Here is a 20,919-nt window from a genome sequence, read left to right on the forward strand (position 1 = left end):
AAGTCAAATAAAAACTTGTAAAAACAGATATAACACAGACCGTTCCTCTAAGCTGCACTTTAAGATAGATCCTAACCTAACTTCTGTCGTATCTGTAACCGGCATTGACTCACCATAAGGTGTTTCTTTCTTGGTCATGTTGTAGGCGGCCTTGGTGGCGTTGTCTGGCACCCAGGCGGTGGGGGTGGGGGGCAGGGCGTCCGGCTGCGAGCAGTCCGGGCCGGTCCAGCCGCGACTGCAGACGCACTTGTTCGCGTTCGAGCAGATCTGGAATGGAGACGAGGAGGAGTTTAGATAGGGAATGAAGTTGAAGATCTATCTTTTATTCTTGCCATTTTAGTAGGTACATGCCAATCAAATATTTGGGATCTAAACATAACGGCTGTTTGGCGTGTGTCGAAAAGAGTCAACCGTAAAACGACTCATTACTCGTATTACGTAATATTTAACGTTTTGTGATACCATAGCGTTCACTGGTTTTGATCAAAATCGTGGCCATATCTTAGAATTGGTCATTTCATGACGTGGCAAAAACTAACCTAACCATATCATGAAGTGATTAATTCTAAACGAAATAATCAAAATCTATGATCTGGCGACGGCATCAGACATCAGTACAAATGTTGTTTTTGGTATTGTCTGTGTATTTTTGTCTATATAAGTGAAAATATTTTGCGTTAGGACCGCGTTATGAAAATAATACGCTAGACAAAATAAGATACATGTATGTATGCATATGCATGCATCATTGTATTCGAGTTGGTTTTGGACCATAGCTGGAACCTTACGGTGCAACGGACATGGTTTTAAGATACCTTGCTGACCTTTAAGATGGCGTTAGCTTTTATAATTGGCTGGTATAATAAAGAAGCGAAAAGTACACAAATACCTTATGGTTAAACAAGAGATTTATATTATTCAGTAAACAGGGTAATATTACATATGTTTGAAAAACTCCCGCTTTCCTATGGGAACATAGGTAATATTACCCTGTTTACTGAATAATATAAATCTCTTGTTTAACCATAAGGTATTTGTGTACTTTTCGCTTCTTTATTATAACAGCCAATTACGTTCAATCATATGCTCCGTTCCCCTCCCGAATTAAAACGAAACTTTACGCTTAAGCAATTAAAATCGGCGCTCATATCCATCATCCGTTCACTTAAAATAGAAGCGATGAAAAACAAACTTTAATATATACGCGCTAAAGTAGGATTTGAATTGACAAAATTGGATTACATATGAGTTTAGAGAAGTTACCGATGTTTAATGGGTACATAAAAAGTTTTCGTATAGGTTGGATTTTCAATTTCCGGCAGTCTGGTTGTTATGAGTTCGTAATTCGAGGACAAACAAAGCTGTGAAGTGAAAACATACAAAGTATAATATGTTAGGGTGCTTGTTGCTTTTATCAGGCGTGGCTCACTCCGCGATTTCGTCGCTTTGCTACAGGTAGCTAAAACTACATCCGTTCGACCCCAATTTCGGGTTTGCCATAAGCCGCGCGTGGCGCTGTCGCCACCTAGCGGCCATATCTGTGCTGATCGTGACAGACGCGTTTTGTTAGAGAGTGAGTCTTCTGTACCTAGTACTATTATTTATTCTGTGCTTTTATTTATATGCACGGAAACACATGACTGTTGAAATGGTTTTTCAGGTTTAAATCATTAATATTTCTCAAGAAGATATAACAAAACTTCACTTAAATGAGAAAATTTACATAAATTGGTAATGAATTTCATGCACAATTAACATAATTATTTTTTTTTTACCAGGCCCAGGACCGGGATAAGTGGCGTACACGAAGAGAGGCCTATGGTCAGCAGTGGGCGACTGAAGGCTAGAATGATGATGATGATGATGATGATTATTTTTTTAGGCATCATGCTTAGATATCACGTTTATTGTACTTATAGTAGGTAATATTAATTAAGAAGAATTTTAAATGATTATTTTTGATATTTTTTTTTTGTAAAGTATTTTAGGAATGACATACCTATTTATTATACAACGGTGGACAACCAATGCAACCTTGTCGCTTGAAATAAATGAATTTAATTTAATTTTATTTATTAGATTATTTTTGTCATCTGGCTAGGCCGATAAAGGATTAAATAAACATACTTACCGGCAAAACGCTAGTACCTACCTACATAATATTACGATTAATCACAACTGCTAATTAGAAATAACAAAAGCAGCCAAAAACAAACATTGCCGGCCCGCAAACAGACGTACCTTATAATAAACGGCTGGAACCCTTTCAATTAAACTTTGTTTGACCACTAGGGCCGAAAGTCCATAGCGATCCGGGCGATAATCCGACAACGGGGCCTTATTTTCGATTGTCCATTTGGTCTATTGAAATTATATTAGCAGCGGTGTCCAACGATGGAGTAAGCCGTACTTCTTCCAAAGTACGCATTACGTCGCGGTAATGCCAAATTTCCATTTAAACCTTAAAACACGGCGGGGGACTTAGTTTTATAAGGTGATAGTGATTGACATTGTAATGGTGTTGAATTCTTGTTTCTGAATGGACTGCGGTTATAGATATAATTTAGATGACCCAAGTGACTTTATCTGTGTCGGGTTGGTATTGATTATCTATTTCGCCTTATTCGGGAGTTATAGGCGTTACAATACGGTTTTGTAATTTCGAATGAAGCTCCACCAGTACAGTTTCTAATCATTATTCTTGAACCAAACAGTTAATTTACCAAAGGAACTCCCTAGATTCTTCGATAGGTTAATGAGATTCTGCCCTCACTCAACGTTTCCTAAGTTCCTCCTCCTGTTTTTATTCATTTCGGATAACGCCCACACAGACCTCGGCCTAAACAATAACTCTTTAGATATTCGCCAGAGAGAATTGTATTAAGAACCTTTTATTAAGAATTTATGATTTTGCTTTCTGAATATTTGTTGAAATTGTTGATGATAACGCCACAAGATCTATAAATCTTAGAACTTGACCGCAATGTCACAAAACTGTCATTATATTATATATTAGAGATTACAGCATCATCAGTGCTCGGCGAGCTAGGACCTGAACTAGCTGCACCTTGAGGAAAGGTGACGTCCGATTCTCCATATAAACGTAGTCCCATTTTCCTCCCTGGATTCACTCGATTAGATTTCCTGGATTCTGGCTGGACTGGTGACATTATGGAAAATATTTTTATATAATAATTGGATGTATAATAACCATAACTATGCGCCAACGTTTAACTTTTTTCGATTTTTAGATTATGGTAAAAATTAGGAGGGAAAAGAGATTTCATACAAAATAAATACTCCTAACCCTTAAATAATTAGAAAATTCGATAAAAATGTGTGATGTGTCAAATCATTTTCAATAATGTTAATATCCAGATAGGAAAATGAAGACTACGTTTGTATAAAAAGGCTATTCCGGGCGGGTTGTCCACTTTCGTCCTAAGAACTTTTCGAACACAAAAAGTTAGAGGCAATAAATCCCATTTCGATTCGCTCAATTCAAGACCTAAGTTTTCCTAGCACGCCTAACTTAGCTTTTAATATCGAGAATAGAACCTAACTCTATGACATAGACACTAATCCGCTGACTGAATCGAATCGCATCAGATTAAACTATTACAAATTGAACTAGCGACGCCGCAGTGGATAGTTGAGAGACAGTATGACAAATAAGATCTTGTTAATAGCTTTGAATGAACTGTGGTGATGCAGTGAGTACTTATAGGTATCAGGAGACCTAGCCAAGATGACAATCGTTGATAGAAAACGCCAATTGAAACTTAAATGACGTACTTATGGAAATAGTAAAGTGAATTTTCGTAGTTTCTGTCATTCTGGTACATTTTTACCTTTTGTATGGCGTTTGTCAATGTTCTGTTATGGCCCCCAGTACTGTTATCAAAACTACACAGTGAACATCCTAAGCAAACCCAGAGAAAGAAGCAGAAAACCAGCAGCCTGGTGGTCCAATGTTGAAAAAGAAATGAAAACACAAAACCTGACCACAATGACAACCCAAGATAGATCACCATAGTAGCGCCGGCGTACAGGAAGGCCTGACCCCGGCTGAACTTGGAAATGGGCTGGACAAAGAAAGATGCCCCCAGTTAGGTACTTACTGTTAGAACATAACTGACTGTGGCATAGGATTATGCCGGAGAGAGTTAGGCAATTGATGGCGCGCAAGTTTAGCCAGCTCGTCAAACTATATTACTCAAACACAAAAGGCCTTAACTATCATATACGTTCATACTAAGTTCCTTCATTTTACCATAAACGGGCCCAGAGAATGGTCCACTTGTGAATGTAGTGGCAAACATGGAATATATTAATCCTGGTATTAATATTTTAAGAGGATTGTTTTTAATGAGTGATAGGTGGTCATTTTGAGGCAGGCAGTTATCAAAGTAGGTAAATATGTGGGCGTTATATAATTTCTGGGGTATGTAATATTGAGGAAAATCGGGGTTTTTCCCTAGAAATTGTAATTTTTTTCAACGGAAAAAGTAAAATCCCATATTGCAATCATAATTTAATTAAAACAAGGCATGTCAGCCCTATGAGATAGTTTTGGATAAACGTATATGACATCTACACTACAGCTGCTGTCACATTTTGCCGCTACTATTTCCTTATACTGGGAGATTAGCAATCGTATTGAAGTGAGAGTTCGTCTAACTACTATAAATGCATACGAGCGGTGCGAAGTTCTAAGTCCATACCTATGAAATGAAATAAGTTAGAATTGTCTTTAGTTTCCATGATTATATCACTGTTATGATTTAATACTATAGTTCAATAGAAGTCTTATTCAGTAGATAAATTATTAAAATAGCTTTTGATATATAAAGTATAATATGTGGCGATTTCTGCAAAAAAGTAGGTACCTACTACATTGTTGGGTGTTAATAATAAGGAACAAATAGATCCCAGAGCATGGTCAGACATAATGAAACATACTGTACCGACCTCCTAGCCTAATAGTCGGTAGTGACCCTGCCTACGAACCAGGAGGTCCCAGTTTCGAATCCTGGTAAGGGAAATTATTAATGAATAGTATAAGGCGTTACTTTGCGGAAATCTATATTAATTAAAACCTAAATATTACTTTGCTAATCCGCGAAAAGATACGTGCTAGTCAATCAGTGCTAACCCGTTATACTTACTTGCGTATTTTTTACATTAATGTTCCCAGTGTTCGAACCCTCCCACCGCAAAAATAAATACGCAAATAAATATACCAAACCACCACCAAAAGAACAATATTCGACACCTACGAGCACGAGGCATCTTCAGGAGATGTTGACGGTCTGACGCCCGGCAACGGTTACGGTTGGGGGCCGGTTTTCCGTTGCCGGGCGTCAGACCGACGTAGATCTGCGTAAAATCGTCCTATAGTATTTATTTATTACCTAACTATTATACTCACATAATAGGCGAATATCGCATTTCTGTGCAGTTTGTACTTACTACTATAGCAAAGGAAGGAGGAATGACCTAAAAAGAAATACGGTGGCGAATTAGGTCAAGTACTTTTGAAGTAAAACCACGGGCATACTTCTTAGGTGAATTGTAGGCTGATTTAAGAAACGTCATAACGGATTAATAAGACGTGGACTGAAATAGTTCATGGTGGTGATAATTGGCTAGACGTAAAGTTTTTAATAGTATCAGTCGATTCGGTTTATTTTGAAGATCATATGTCTTTATATGGGACCCATTGCATTAAATCAATACTGAATTCAGAAACGACAGTCAAAGTTTTAAAATCATACACAATGCATAAAAAACCTCTTACAAAACTAGACGTGATCATGACCTCGCGATTACACCAATTCTACAAAACAATTTAATTTTGCATAAACTTATTAAGAATGCTCTATAAGTCATAACCAATCATTTCGAAAATATAACAGAATATGAGTTTTCTACGATATGAAACATTCCACGAAATGCTTGTCTATAAATAGAAGGAATCCTTTATCCATATGCAAATAGGGTCCTTGCAATGCTAAGCCGTACCTACTATGATTCCATCAGCGTAGGATCGTAACAGAATTTGTCAAGCTCGCAATCGAGTTTGCGACCGAGAGTTACCCATCCCTGCACATGCTACACGGCTCGGCAAGTCGATTTCGCGTTCAGTTACAAAAAGGTTGACGATATGTGCTACGGGAAAAGTTTCAGTTGCCTGTAATTTGTGCTTTGACGGATAAAACAGGGGTCGGAAATCGTTGGTAGCAAGTTGTTGAGAGTTAAAGTTTTCAGGGAAGTAGGTTTCGCGACGAAGTAAAATGGGGTTTGGTATTTTCCGCTTCATTTCGCGATAGCTACAAAAAATAAATATGCTCTTGATTTTTATGTTACTAGTAGATATTTTATACAATCTATGCATCTTCAGACAGTATTTGATTAAATTACCTCTATAGAAAATATATATTTTTTTACATTTTTATTAAACATATTTTTTGTATTCTCTTCGAAATCATCATTCTCGTGTTAATGTTGATTGTTTTTACTACACAGCCCAGTAAAACTAGTCGCTCTGTGAGCTGTAGATCTCGCAAACCTCATAGCTGGTACAAGGGCCTTATTAGATAAGAACAAATTATTGATTATCTTCAAAATGAAGTTAATCGGAATATGTACCGGTGTCTTTGAGAAATTAACGTATTTTATGCTCAGAAATAAACACTTGAAATTGAATTAAAGAAAAACACCGAGTATAAAATTACAGAATTTATGCCAAACTCATATTTTCATTAAAACAAAGTTAATTAATTATTCATATTAAGGCGGCATTTGTTAGGAATTCGGTGTGCGATGCTAATTATCAAAGTGTAAGTCCGAACGGAATTAGGAGTTGATGCAAGTGACGAGAATGAGGCGAGTAATGTTTTTTTTTAATTATTTGTTGTTTTTTTTTTGTAAATTTTCATGTTACATATTAGCTACTGGTTGTTTTCTATGGGACGGATGTCGTTTAATCAGGTTTCGAATTACTGAAGTTACTAAAGAAAAGCTTCCAAATTGCTATGTATATTTTTTGCCAATCGCATTACGATCTAAGAGAGCGCTACAATTTTTCAGAAATTCTACTGGCTGAATACACTGCTCCTTAACATGAACGCTTACCCCGGCCCCGCCGAGAGTCCACATAGGCCGTACTCGCCTTGCGCCGATACATCAGTGCGAGTAATCTTACTGATGAATTCTGATCTAGTTCACGCAGTCGCCAGCGTAGACATCAAGTGTCAACTCATGGTAGCCGTGCGTGTCGCCAATTGTCTATAGTCATTACAATTTCACGTAATTCTCTGCTATTCGCACATCGCTTATGTTATGGCCCTCGACGTACAAGGAAAAAGGAAGCCGAACTTATAATTAGTGACGTACGGACAGACGTCCCAATTATACACGGGGCGGCAGGCTGCGGGGCCCGGATTATTCCGGGTTACGGGGAACGAATAGCAACGAAGTGGTCCTTGTTTATAAATGGGAATAAACCATGCGAGTTGGAGGGTCTGTCATATTATTGACACCTCAACGCCAAACCAAGTGTTGCCCTCTGCAGATGGCAGATGGGAACTGCACGCCGACTGCACGCCAACTGCAACGTCGGCTTGCAGTTCCCATACCGGTTGCAGTCGGGTCGCAGTCCGTCTTTACCGGCTCTCAGTGCCTAGTAGGTGGAAAAAGATATAAATTTATACTTTCTTAATTTCCTTATGGAGAAAGGTTGCACGTGACAGGTCCCAATGGAAAATGTTGTATGTTGTTGTATGTAGTGGAGGCCTATGCTAAGAGGGTCATACAAAACAAAGAAGGTCAGAATACTATTATTATTAATTTCCTTATATTTCTTGACGTTAACTGCTACGGTGACTTTTTACTTATTTTTAGCTTCCTTAACCCTGCACATAAACAAACATAAGTCTACGTCTATCAGTTAATGGAAGTTGTAACATGTCGCATCAAACAATGCACATCAATCGCACGGAACTTCGTTACGGAGACGTTTGGAGGCAAAAATTGAATAACACCGGCCTCCGCCGGCACTCAAACTATTAAAAAGTAAAAACTAGCTTTTTGTAACTAAAGTTTCAACTTTAGAGGAACGGAGGACAAGGTAAAATGATCTTTAGGTTAAAAGTATAAAATATAAATTTGTTAAGCGCTTTAAGAATAAAGTTTATATTTTGCCAATGAAGTGGCTATCCAATGTATTTAGGACTGATCATAGTCTTGAAACACTATGCCTCCTTTCTCATTACGATCATCTTGTTCATTTTTATTTGAACATACGTGTTTGACACGTATGCCTATGTATACCTTACTTCTACCTTATGTACGCTGACGAAATTTTCACGAAATCTGCTTAGGCTTTCAAGATTTGTAAATATTTATCTTAGTTCAAAATTAGTCGTCTTAAAGTCGCAAAACAAAAACATTATTTCTCAACAATCCCGTATTCTATCATAGTTTTATTAAAGCAAATCCCTTTGCACCCGATCATCCGGACACCCGACGTTTCGAGGAGCTTTTAATGAAAAATATTTCGAATCGTAAACAGGGAAATTTCACAATTAAATATTCCATACCGTCCGGTACCCGAGAAACAAAAGCGTTAAACAGATTCAGACGAGTGAAAACTGGAAAACCGATGCTGTTTTTATCAAATTGATACAAACTTGGGTCGTGTTATCACGTTATCAGGTATCTCACGCGCATCAATAAGTGCGAGCGAAATGTCATGAGGCAACTCCTGGCCTTGGTGACGATTGCTTGCGCTTCGTAATCGAATCGCTCTGTCTCTCTATCACTCTTCCTTATTAGTGTGACCGTGACAGTTGGGTTTCGTTCCCTACGTAGCGTTAGCGATTGGCATGCTGTCTACGGGGCCTGATTGCACTTCCGTGAGCCGCTAATGCTGATTGGTGCTCACGATCAAGGTCGTGTCAAAACAAGATGGAAATCATATCAAATTGATAAAACAGAATCTTTCTCCGGGATGAGGAAGGTTATGGATGATTAAATACGGCGTTCATATCCAGAACAAAAGTGGTTAAGGAATATTCATTTGGGATTGGAATCAACTTAATTTATTAATTATTCTGATTCCTCATATTTCCGAAAAATTTCGAAAGATCTTCTAAGTGTGGCCGTTTATAAAAGTAATAAACTAATATACAAACTAGCTCTACCTATACTTATTAAAAGCAATATATACTTGTGATTGAGAAAGGAAGCTACCAAATCTGTTGGTGACGACGACGAATCGACGGGGTGCCGTGACCAGGATTAGTACAGACAGTTAGATATGGTTGCTCTTTAAGATGAGACTTACCCCTTTCCCGGAGCATTCGTTGTTGTTATGCCCGCTGGGGCACTTGGTATGGTCGATGTACGGGAAGATGGAGGTGCAAGTCTGGTTGACGCAGACGAGGTTGTCGCCGCACGGGGTGCCATCGCTCACCAGACCTAGCGGGCTGATTTCAGGGTGGTCGGGCAGGCCGGTCGTAGCTCTGAAAGTTTTGTTTAAAAGTTACATTGGTTGATATTGCTCGAACTTGAGTTTTTAGGTAAATTATCTTGGGGATATTAATAAATATCTTAATCGGGGGGCACGGCAGTGCCCCCGCCAAGTCGAGCGCGAAGCAAACACTGCCGTACCATCCTTTATACAAGTTATAATTTTTTATACAAATCGAAGTACCTTTTTTTGCAACTTTTTAAGCATGAATCATGCCATCTACAGAAGGCACTTCGGCCAGAATGTATAATAGGTACTCACTTGCACTCATATTCAGTGCCCTTGATGGTAATAACAGTCCGTGTGTAGTACTCGTCCATGCCTGGCACCACGGGATATCGGTTTCCTAGTTGACACTGCAGTGAACCACATTTGACGTTCCTGTGTAGGAAAACGACAACCCAATCAAGTCAATTTCACAGTTTAGGTACAGGCGTATGAAGTTATTACAACTGTTTAAACATGAAAGAGTTAAGTTTCGATTCAGTTAGAAATGGTTCCGCTCCTTATCTATTAAAAATTACATAAGTAACTTTAGCCAAAATATCTCGACTTAGTCTCTAGTGACCCTGAGTCAGAAGATTTTGTTGGTCCTAAGTTCAGATCACGGTAAGGGTATTTATTTGTGCGATGAGCACGGATATTTCCTGACTCGTCATGTATTTAAATATTAAATAAATTAAATATAGGATAAGTACTGACAACAAAAATCTTATTGAGCTTATCGTAGGGCTTAGTCAATATGCGAAATAAGTAGAATGTCCTAAAATGTAATACTTATATTTTAATTTAAGTAAAATAGACTTTTCTGACTGTTGATAATAAAATGTATCGCAGATTCTCCAATTATCAATCAACTTACTCTATCTCACACTTGATGTATCCATTGGTGTCCTTCCCGCAATGCCCCGTCACGGCGCCCTTGGAGTTGAACTGCTCGAAGCACTCCTTGTCGGCGCCCGTGGTGCCCGGGCCCCAGATGGTGGCGCATTGCGTTGACAGGGTGGGGCAGGTGCCAGCGAAGCAGTAGCCCTTGCCTGGGTTAGTTGTTAGGTTAGTTAAGTGTAAGGAGAAAGCAATTACTTATTAGAATGTTAGAATTCTTGCATCATCAACATTGTCTAGTGACTCTAGTTCTCCAATTCAAACTTACAATTTGACATCAAAATTGTACCTAAATGATATCATTTTGTTCTTATTCGCCCGTGCGTCTCAATAAGTACGAGCGAAAATTATAACTAAATTACATCATTTAAAAGTGTACGTTCGAATTGGTGTCAGTACTGTCAGTATTAAAAACAAACGTTTCCATATATAATTAAAAAAAAAAAACAAACAGATGTGCTTAATGATATGTTAGTGCAGAAAGAGCTAAGAGCCATTTCATAAGTAGTAACTACCTACCAGCGTCTTTGGCTGACGATTCTCCAGTTATAATTTAATAATAGATCATTCAAAAGATATACTGGGAACTTGGTTAATTGGGACCTGGCTGTTTGGATTGTTCAATTAACGTGTACCTTCTTCGCATAGTTCTCCATTCTTCCTGTACGCATCAGGGGGACATACACCAGTCAGGCCCGTGCACGTTTCTTCCAGGTCACACTCGTTGGCGGCATCACGGCAAGTCACGCCGCGTGGTTTCAACTGTGAAAAAAATTCGATTTAATATTTAATCGCTAACGAATACTTGTATATGTGTATGAATGAGTTAGGGTCAACCGGGTTAAATGCGTCACTTGAGGTAAATGCGTCTTTTAAACTTTTCTTCTAAATGGAACATTTTAGAAACTATTTAATTGCAACCCTCCCTATTCGAAGTGCGGTCCCTGAACTTTTAGTGTAGACTATAGACGGCTATAATAGTTATAATATGTTGCGTTTGGAAGATATCTTCAAAAGACGCAATTACCACAAGAGACGCATTTAATTAACCCCGTTGACCTACACCGTAAAACTAGTTTAATATTATGACTCACAACAGTTTTAATTCGATTAAAACTCACTTGGCACTGTTCACAACACTCTCCCGAAGCGCACTGCGCCTCCTTGGTGAGTCGGCAGGTGATGGGGTCGCAACAGGGGTTGGTCTTTTGGCACTCGTCGATCGGCCCGCAGTCGCACTCTTCACCCTCGTCGAGCCGGCCGTTGCCGCATTGGCGGTGGACGATTAGCTGGTAAAAGAGAAAACAAATTGTTGTTGATTCGTCCCTTTAGGAGGAAAAGAAGCAGCCGCTACGGATAATAACAGATCATTTATCTTGTTGAAATAATCACTAGCGGAAGAAATCTTCCATTTTCTTACTTCATTAACTATATGGAATCAAAGGGGTTCCATAAATTGAAATATTATATAGTTTCGAATTCATATTATCCCTGAATGGTTTCTGATTAATTTACACAGCGTGGCAGGAAAAAAATGCTTGGTATAACTTGATTAATATATTTTGTTACATTTTAGTGCAAAAATACACAGTTTTTTTGAAGCCAATCTAAAAGTATTATCGCACCCAACCTTGACCCGCAACGTTCCAATGGAAATGGAGAAAAATAAAACCTCACCAACCGACACAATCATCTCTCGATAAATATGTAAACCTGCCAAATCGAAGCCTGAGTGGGGGCGAAGCATTATCATCGGGCGATATGTAAATTTATTCCAATAAACCACCCGGACGCGCGCTCCTGTTATTATATATTCGCAAACGAAGAGATAATTCTGTACGCCCAGTCTGTATTACCATAACTTTTATTAAAGGAGTGGGCCGCAAGGAGCGCTCAGCGACAAACAATGCCGGAGTACTGATTAATTTTCGTCGTGGAAATTCTGTTTTGCATTTGAACTATGCCGTAATGTTCGAATGGGAACATCGAACTTCGTTTCGTGCAGGTGACAAGCTGATTCTGAGCGCGCCTGAACGGAATAAATAAAACAGACACGATTTCATTCGACGACGAAGTCAATTTGGAAAGTAATTCAAGTCCTTTGATTATGTGTAAATACAAAGAATTTGTTGCGAAGTGTTCGATTACGAGATCGGAGTTTCTTTTGATGGTGATAAATTGAACACTGATATTTTACTCGGTCGCATTTAAATTAGGTAAAAATTTAACGATACTTCTATTAATACTAGTATTATAAATACAAAATTCTTTGAGCTATAGCTTAGTGGGCACATAATAATAATAAATCCGGTCAAATATACGTCGTGAGTTTTCAAACTACACGATATTCCGGATCCTAGATTGTCTTAGATTGCGACAACCCCTTGCCCAAGCAGTCGGAGAACTTGTAGGAGCTTACTGTACCATCAACCACAAGACATAATATAATTAGGTACCAATGTACCTCATTTAGGTTTATTCAGCAGACAATGTCTGCCAGACATAGCCCTTGGCCTATCTGGAACTCGTTTATGTAGTACTTTTTTCGTCGTCGGAGAACTTCTAAGACTTCACGTGATCCTAAAGCTAAGGCTTGGGCCATGACACACGTACCTCATTAGGTTTGTTCAGCAGACACAGCCCCTGGCCTATCCGGAGCTCGTTGATGTAGTCATTCTTCGAGCAGTCGGAGAACTTATAAGGCTGGACGTGGTCGAGGCCTACGATGGTCTGCGCCATGATGCAGCCGTGCCAGTCCCGGCAGAAGCACTGCTCGCGGCCGTCATCGTGACCCATTCCTGTGAAGGTAAGCGAATAATCTTTGAGAGGTGGAAGGAATAAGTGATCGTCGTTGTATTGGTAGTTAATGTAGTTAGTTTTTGATTCTGCTTGAAAGTTGAAATAGGCTTGATTACTGGATTTACTGGTAACCGTGTGGGGTATCGTTTAATTATTTAGCTGATGCTACAAATGAATAAGATAATCTGAGGAGACTCTTTTCAAAAGGGCTTATTTCTCTATGAACACCATACAAAAATAAGCCCTTTTGAAAATACACTCCTCATATATTCCTGTATCTGAGAGTGGCAACTTCGTAGGTAGGTACATGGCTATCCTTACATACCTAGCAAAAGTCAGTCGTATTTTTTAGGCTTGCTCATGGACATATATATATATTACTTTGAAAATCATTGGGCTTGCTTAAAACTTATTTTAAAGTACGTTACATACATGTAATAGCTACTTCATATGTGAGTCGGGCACGAAGAGACTTACCGATGTTATGTCCGATCATATGCGCCATCGTTCCGGCGAGCAGATGTGGCTCGTACGTGTTGGTGTCGACGGAGATACCCACGGACTTGGGTGTGCACACCGTGTCTGGTACTGAGATGCCAGACTCTCCACCGGGGAATGAGAGGCCACTGGAAAAAGAAAAATATATATCAGGCCTATTCATATCAAAACGAGACGTAGCCATTTTGCCATGGCCCTATACATTACATGGCCATAGGTCTTCATGTGTCAGATTATGTGATTGCAAATAATGATATACCGATCGACCACCTGCCGTATTCGAACTTCAAGATATTCACAAAAACGACACGTACTAGATCCATTCTAGTATAGTTATATCATAAACGGTACTGAGTACTTACAGCTAATATTCGACGGGTTATCAGTAGGTATGCAACGTATTTCACAAATGTTGTGAAGACTAACTACTCCCTCCATATCTATAATCTAAAGCCACACGAGGCCAATTTGAACGTACACTACTTACACGAACATCAAAATAATATCTAAACGACGTCACTTAATTATCATTCGTACACGCATTTCGCTCAAACTTGTCCGTGCATGTATAGAGCGAGTGAGACGCATGGGCGAGTGATAACAAAATGTCATCATTCAGATATAATTTTAATGTCAAATGTAACTTTGAATTGGCCTCCTTATCTTTCATTAGACAACCCGAACGCATGCAGTCTATACAGAACAGTGGCCATTAGAGAACTGTAAACCCCGGGAGAAATCTAAGACGAGCAATCGAACTTACGACCGACGTCCGGACTGAATTTATGCTAGGAGCAAACCTGACGAGAATATCTTGAATATCGAACAGGTAACAAGACCGAGGTAAAGTTGTATCTATAACCTAACTTTATCTTTAGAATAAAGGTTCGATTGGTGAGTTAGAACGTCAGGTCGTATTGTGGCCCTTGAATATAGAATAGATAACAAGACTAAGGTATGGTTATATCACTTATATATTTAATCTATCTTTAACATTTAAAATATTGTGGTCACTATTTATTACTTTAGTGTATGTCATAGGGACTATCATTTGACGCCAGCATGAGAAAAGTAGTGCAACTTTGAAGACGTAATTGCAAGAGCACCAAGCATCGATTGTTATCAGTCATTAACCCATTATAGACTGAGTTTTTTTGAGGTGTCCAATTTTTGTGATTTTTTAATATGTTCTTTATTAGAGCATATGTAACGAAGTTTTAGTAATAAAAAAATTTTGAGACCTTTCGTTTTGAAAAAAAACGCTGGTACCATATGGGACCGCTAGGCACGTACTGAGGTAAAAATTTGGAAATACTATGAAATTAATAAGAGTACAAATATGTTTATATTATTTATTTAATAAATCAGCCTCTTCGGTTGCAACTTAATAACACACAGTACGTATGTTTCACTATATTTATTTAATAAATGAGCTTCCGAGACGTTACAAAAAAACTTTACTTTACATGAAATTGGTAGTTGCATGCAGCACATAATCCTACATCACATGCAATAAACGTTTTTCTATTCTATTCTATTCTACATTTCGAGCATTCCAATCTCGACCGAGCCTGACAGTTCTCGTACGCACATCTTCGTTGCTTCTGAGAAGGAATGAGAAGGTGGTTTTGACCATCGTACCTTATGGCGTCACTGACACGGCTGTCAGTTCGGGAATATTTAGATGTTGGCGGACGTCCACCAGTAAGAGGTAGGTTTTGATATCTAGTTAGATACGTTTGTGTTATTTTCCGACGAAAGTCCAATTGACCAGCTGCATTTCCTGCTTTTCTTGATAAGACCCAAGCAAATTTTTTCAGCCTCAATGTCCTCATTATCCTCTAAAATTGCCAACGCCTCGTGTACACTGCATCGAAAATATGACAAAACTTTGTAAAAAACGATAAAATATGATTATTAAATAATACTTCATCTTGATCTTTCGATAAAATGTCAAATCACTATCGTGTATTACTAAAAACAATAAAACTACTTATTACATAAAAAACGAATCGTTGACGAAAATATCGCACGGAAATCGCCTAGCGATCCCGTACGGTACCAGTAACTTTAACACGCGGTAGTTATAATATTTATACCTACCGGGACTAGTTAAATAAATTAAACTAAAGCAATGTTACTAAATTAAACGATTTTGCAATAACATTCGTTATTTATCTGTTAGTAAACCAAATATTGTAACTTACTTGAACGGCGTAAAGATTATTCCGCGAAATTTGCGATGCACCTACTTCGACCTTCAATTACACGCAACTGATGTAAATAAGTACTGTTTTAGGTTAACAATCGGCAGCGTTATGTCTCCTAGATCAACATTCGCCAATAAGAGCCCGTCTTACACGTCGCAATTTGGCCAATCACGCGAAAATAAAAGTCGTAAATAAATGGTACCATATGGTACCGCTAGTCTATAATGGGTTAAAAAACCCATTCAGTTGTTATTTAGAATAATCTTTCTGGATTTGAGTTCGATTTTAACAGCCTTTGACAATCTTTGACGATGCTTACGGCACGATGAAATGTCTATTCAGTTTCAATATTGTAAAAAGTTGAAACAGACTTATATCGCGAAACCATGACGAATTCAGTTTTAAAACTTCGATTTGATAACTTATTGACGTTTCTGGCAAACACGTGGATCTGATAATGATATTACGTCGAAAATCAGCTTATTCGAATTCAGTGCAGATGGCCGTTCGTTTACTTTCAATTAATTAAGGTATATGAGCGATTTAATGAAACACACATTGTACACGTGTAAAATGGCATCCCCAAAAGCCGGCTACATTATCAGCTCCATAGGCCCATTACTCCAGCGTTAAGCTGTTTAGCCCACGTCCTTTTTAATATGGTTCGGCAAATTAAATATGGCCTTTTAATTTTTGATGGAAGTACAGGCTGGCACGAAAGTGGTTTGTTTGGCCCGCGCGGTCCCGAGGGTGTCATTAGACCCGTTTAGTGGATTCAATGGATGTTTAAAGACCGTATTTACGCCGTTTGTTGTCCCTAATTCTTGGAGTCACGGAAATGATTTGCTGAATTTTTTTCGAGTGTTTCGAGGATTGGAGTGTTTTTTAATTGTGTGTACGAATGTAGTCGGGATTTATTCAGAGAAAAATGAGAATCTTGAGTAATATTGTGTAAGTTTTTAGGGTTCCGTACCCAAAGGGTAAAACGGGACCCTATTACTAAGACTTCGCTGTCCGTCCGTCCGTCCGTCCGTCCGTCTGTATGTCACCAGGGTGTATCTCACGAACCGTGATAGCTAGACAGTTGAAATTTTCACAGATGATGTATTTCTGTTGCCGCTATAACAACAAATACTAAAAACAGAATAAAATAAAGATTTAAATGGGGCTCCCATACAACAAACGTGATTTTTGACCAAAGTTAAGCAACGTCGGGAGTGGTCAGTACTTGGATGGGTGACTGTTTTTTTTTTGCTTTTTTTTTGTTTTTTTTTGCGGTATGGTACGGAACCCTTCGTGCGCGAGTCCGACTCGCACTTGCCCGGTTTTTTCTTTATATGAATGCACAGAGATTTATATTTTGCCATAAACGACAATCAGGCCAATTCGAACGTACAAATGACCTCTAAATTATGCCATTCCGTTATCCTGCATTTCACCCTGACTTGTCGTTACATATAGGACCTATTGGCGCGAGTCAGATGCATGACACATTCAAATACTATGCTGATGTCAGTGTACGTTTACTTGGGTTCGATTAGGAGCAAGTGCCTTTGATTAGGAAATCAAACCCAATCCAAGCCAAGTCGAACGACGCCAAGCTTTTGACGATTGCAAGGCCAAATTGTCTTTAGTGGCAACACCCAATATGTGTTTACTTAGATTTTACGTTTATATCTCCGACACAAACTGGTGCTTCAGAATTTTACTTTGACATTTTCATGTAGTTAAGAATTTCCTTTTAACGCATCATTAAAGGGGTCGGCGCAGCAAGTCTTTCTCTTCCACACCTCTCTGTCGTCCGTCATTTCATCATTCTCTTTCGTTCAAAATATGAACAATTTCGTACAATTACAATACAACAATTACAATTAGTTACAATTTCGTTGTAAGAATTTCCTTTTAACTAACGAAACTATGCAAGCTATATGAATATTGCAACAATGTACCAGAACACTACTCTCGAAATAAAGTAAAGACAAAAGTTCCTTACACTTGCCATGCAACTCCGAACTTAATTAGCATACAAATACAGACTAAAACTAACAAAGTGCTGCGAACTCTGCATATGAGATCTAGGCATATCATTAGCTTCTGAACTTGTAATAATATGTACGAGTATAAGCTATAATTGTAATGAAATATGGAACAAAGGTGTAGGTGTATTTTGTAAGCCGCTACTTATTTCGTTTAAATTTTTATAAATATAATAAATTTATTTTTATTGGGGCACTCTAAACATTTTTTTTTATACATTTTTCCAGATAGTTCCCGTTCAGTTTAGGGATTATTACTGAATGTTCCTAACTGTTGACGACTGTTTCATTAAGCTTTTAGAGCACTCAATAGCGTCTATTTCAACGAGACTAATTTTAAAAAGGTTTGCCAATAAACTGAGAATGAAATGTTGGGAACTTAGTAATTTTTGAAAATTCTCTTTAGCACACTGCTAGGTGAGAAGTTAATATATCTCCCCAAAATATGAGCTAGTGCTTTATTAACTAGCAGACAAGCTCGCACACACTTAAATTACGCGATAACTTTAGACAGAGGAACGCAGAATTGACGGTAAATGAACTAACTGCGCGCAATACGGTAACGAAGCAAACAATTTTGAACTTGCACAGCGCACAATTTGAGAACAGTAAGTATGATCTATACGAAAACTTAAACGTCGACAAAAGTTAATTTTTCTTCTTTGAGAGTGTCGTTATGACTATCTCTATTATCCCTACTAAAAATAGAATCAAATTGCAAAGTAATATTTATTAGAAAGTTGATATTCAGGGAGGAAAATGCGGACGACGTTTATATAAAAAAAACGGTCACACTACTTCGTCTTACCCCATCTGTAGGTGTCTCGAAAAAAAAAACAACCTTCAATCGAATATTAAAATCTCGATCAAAATTTAATTAAAAAACATAATTTCGAAAGCACAGAACATTCAGCACCTCTGTGAAAGTTGAAAATTCGATTAAGCGTTCGACTTGATGCTCCCCTTTAACTTTCAAGGTCACTGGATGCAAACTCGCGTGTTATCCCATTGTGACTATAACGACGTCACATCAAACAAAACACACGCGAAATAAAGCAAACAAAGGGGCGTCAGCTCATGAAGAATGGCCGAAGTTTGTGACATGTCATTGTTGTGACGTCACGGGCGGGACGGGGGCGGAAGCACTTGCTTAGCAAATGTAGAAATAGATACTGACCTATAAATAAGTACAATGTTATTCTATTTTTAGATAACTTTTTTAATATATTATTGTGCCCAGCAGTAGGACACCTTATAGTCTCGTTAAAAAAATAAACGGGCTACCGCGTATTCGAGAATCTTCATCTAGGAGCAACGCCTGCACCGTAAATACTGATCGAGCGATATGAAGATCCTTGAAAATCAAAACATGCCGAGCATTTATTTACATTTATTTACTATTTGACTAAATAATACTTGAGTAGCCCGTTCAAAAATAATTTTAAATCCAACTCAGTAGTTATCAAAATTCTACTCGCATGACTTAAACAATGTTTTTTTGGCCAAGAGTTTTAGTAAAAACTTCAAAAATAACTTCCTTTCACCCATTATCGCGTATAAACTTTCCAATCCAGACAATACGAGTACAAACCGCCATGCCTGTATAGCGTCTAAGTATTTAAGAATTAGACAATACCTATACCTCGCGCAGCCATGCCATCAGTTTGTAACTAAACTCCAAACATTAACAAACTCCGTACTCCAACTAAATCACAACAGGGGTCTATTTAAAAGAGTCGACGGCGAAGTTCTCTAACAAGTAGCGACAAACGGGCGAAATTATAACAAAGATACCGAGTTCTGAACTTGCTGTTTGATATAGTACCGGGTATTGCTGATTCAGGTGCCGGCGAAGTTGTCAACACTGTTTTGATAATTATTATAAAAGCGTTTGCTATGAAATGAAATTTTATTATAACTTATAAGAAATGTATTGTTTGACTTTTTTGTCAGTTGCTGGTTTATAATCATGATATTTATGGTAATTATACTCAATGCAAGGTGAAGGTAATTTATAAAACATAATTATTTTGCATCGGATAGGACCAAATGGCGGGAAAGAGGGGAGGCCTTTGCCCAGCAGTGGGACACTCCTACAGGCTAATAATACACCAAAAATCCCTTCCAATATACCTTTAAAGAGGCCCCCAATATGTATCTATAAAAGCAATACAACACCACTATTTGAAAACGAATCCCGAAAACGCAACCTATAACTCTTCTAGAAGAGAAATGACTAAGCTTAAACATAGGATCATACGGTCCAACCGTCTCTCGATTTCTTCAGGTTGCAGAGCGCAAGATCCATCACAGCATAAACCTTAATGGCACCTGCATAAGGTTCAATTTACTACGTGAAACTTGTTGTGCTGATGGAACACATACGGTTGAGAAGAAAAAGGTTGTATGCAGATAAGTCTATCCATGTTTATTGTTCGTTTATCTTTCGAAGACTGGGAATCGTAAACGTAGAGTTCAGACGGGGGGTTAATCAGATTGTGCCGTTTATTTGCAGACTACACCGGATCGCAGCTCAGCTCTTGTTTGTATTTAGAGTTACACGTGTTTGAATACATCTCAATATTGCAGGCTGCATGCGGGGTTATGTTTGCAAGTCTAATTAAGCGGTTAACGAGTCTGATACCAGATTAACACTACAGTCCGATTTTGTTGCATTTCGGCGAAGAAAAACGTTGAGGAACAACACATACACATATGTACATACTCGAATATTGATTGACAGCGTATCTTTAAACTAGCAGTAGCACCTAGACCAACTCATAGAACTAGGTCCAAGGCAGTAATATAGTCTCTGACCTTCATTAGGATGTAGTAAATTCCCATTTACGAGACATGATCAGGAGAAATAGTTTTAATGTTTTCGAAATGTCATGCTTTAGGATATGATACAGCGCGCAATCTTAACCTTGATCTCTACAAACGTTAAAAAAGTCAG

At 38.3% G+C, this 20,919-nt stretch overlaps 1 protein-coding gene across 11 annotated transcripts in view; it reads right to left on the reverse strand.

Annotated features, from left to right (window-relative positions):
* Positions 1–20,919, reverse strand: part of LOC134664917 (disintegrin and metalloproteinase domain-containing protein 11) — a 733,539-nt gene that overhangs the window by 13,894 nt on the left and 698,726 nt on the right. For all 11 annotated transcript variants that reach the window (XM_063521633.1, XM_063521632.1, XM_063521635.1 and 8 more), the window contains 8 exons: positions 13,697–13,845; positions 13,034–13,218; positions 11,542–11,709; positions 11,056–11,182; positions 10,398–10,572; positions 9,797–9,916; positions 9,350–9,527; positions 114–267 (listed from right to left, as the gene is read on the reverse strand). In XM_063521633.1, the coding sequence (XP_063377703.1) occupies positions 114–267; positions 9,350–9,527; positions 9,797–9,916; positions 10,398–10,572; positions 11,056–11,182; positions 11,542–11,709; positions 13,034–13,218; positions 13,697–13,845 (1,256 nt within the window). The remainder of the gene's footprint in view (positions 1–113; positions 268–9,349; positions 9,528–9,796; positions 9,917–10,397; positions 10,573–11,055; positions 11,183–11,541; positions 11,710–13,033; positions 13,219–13,696; positions 13,846–20,919) is intronic.

The sequence above is a fragment of the Cydia fagiglandana genome, chromosome 6 (assembly GCF_963556715.1).
Source record: "Cydia fagiglandana chromosome 6, ilCydFagi1.1, whole genome shotgun sequence".
Lineage (NCBI taxonomy): Eukaryota > Metazoa > Arthropoda > Insecta > Lepidoptera > Tortricidae > Cydia > Cydia fagiglandana.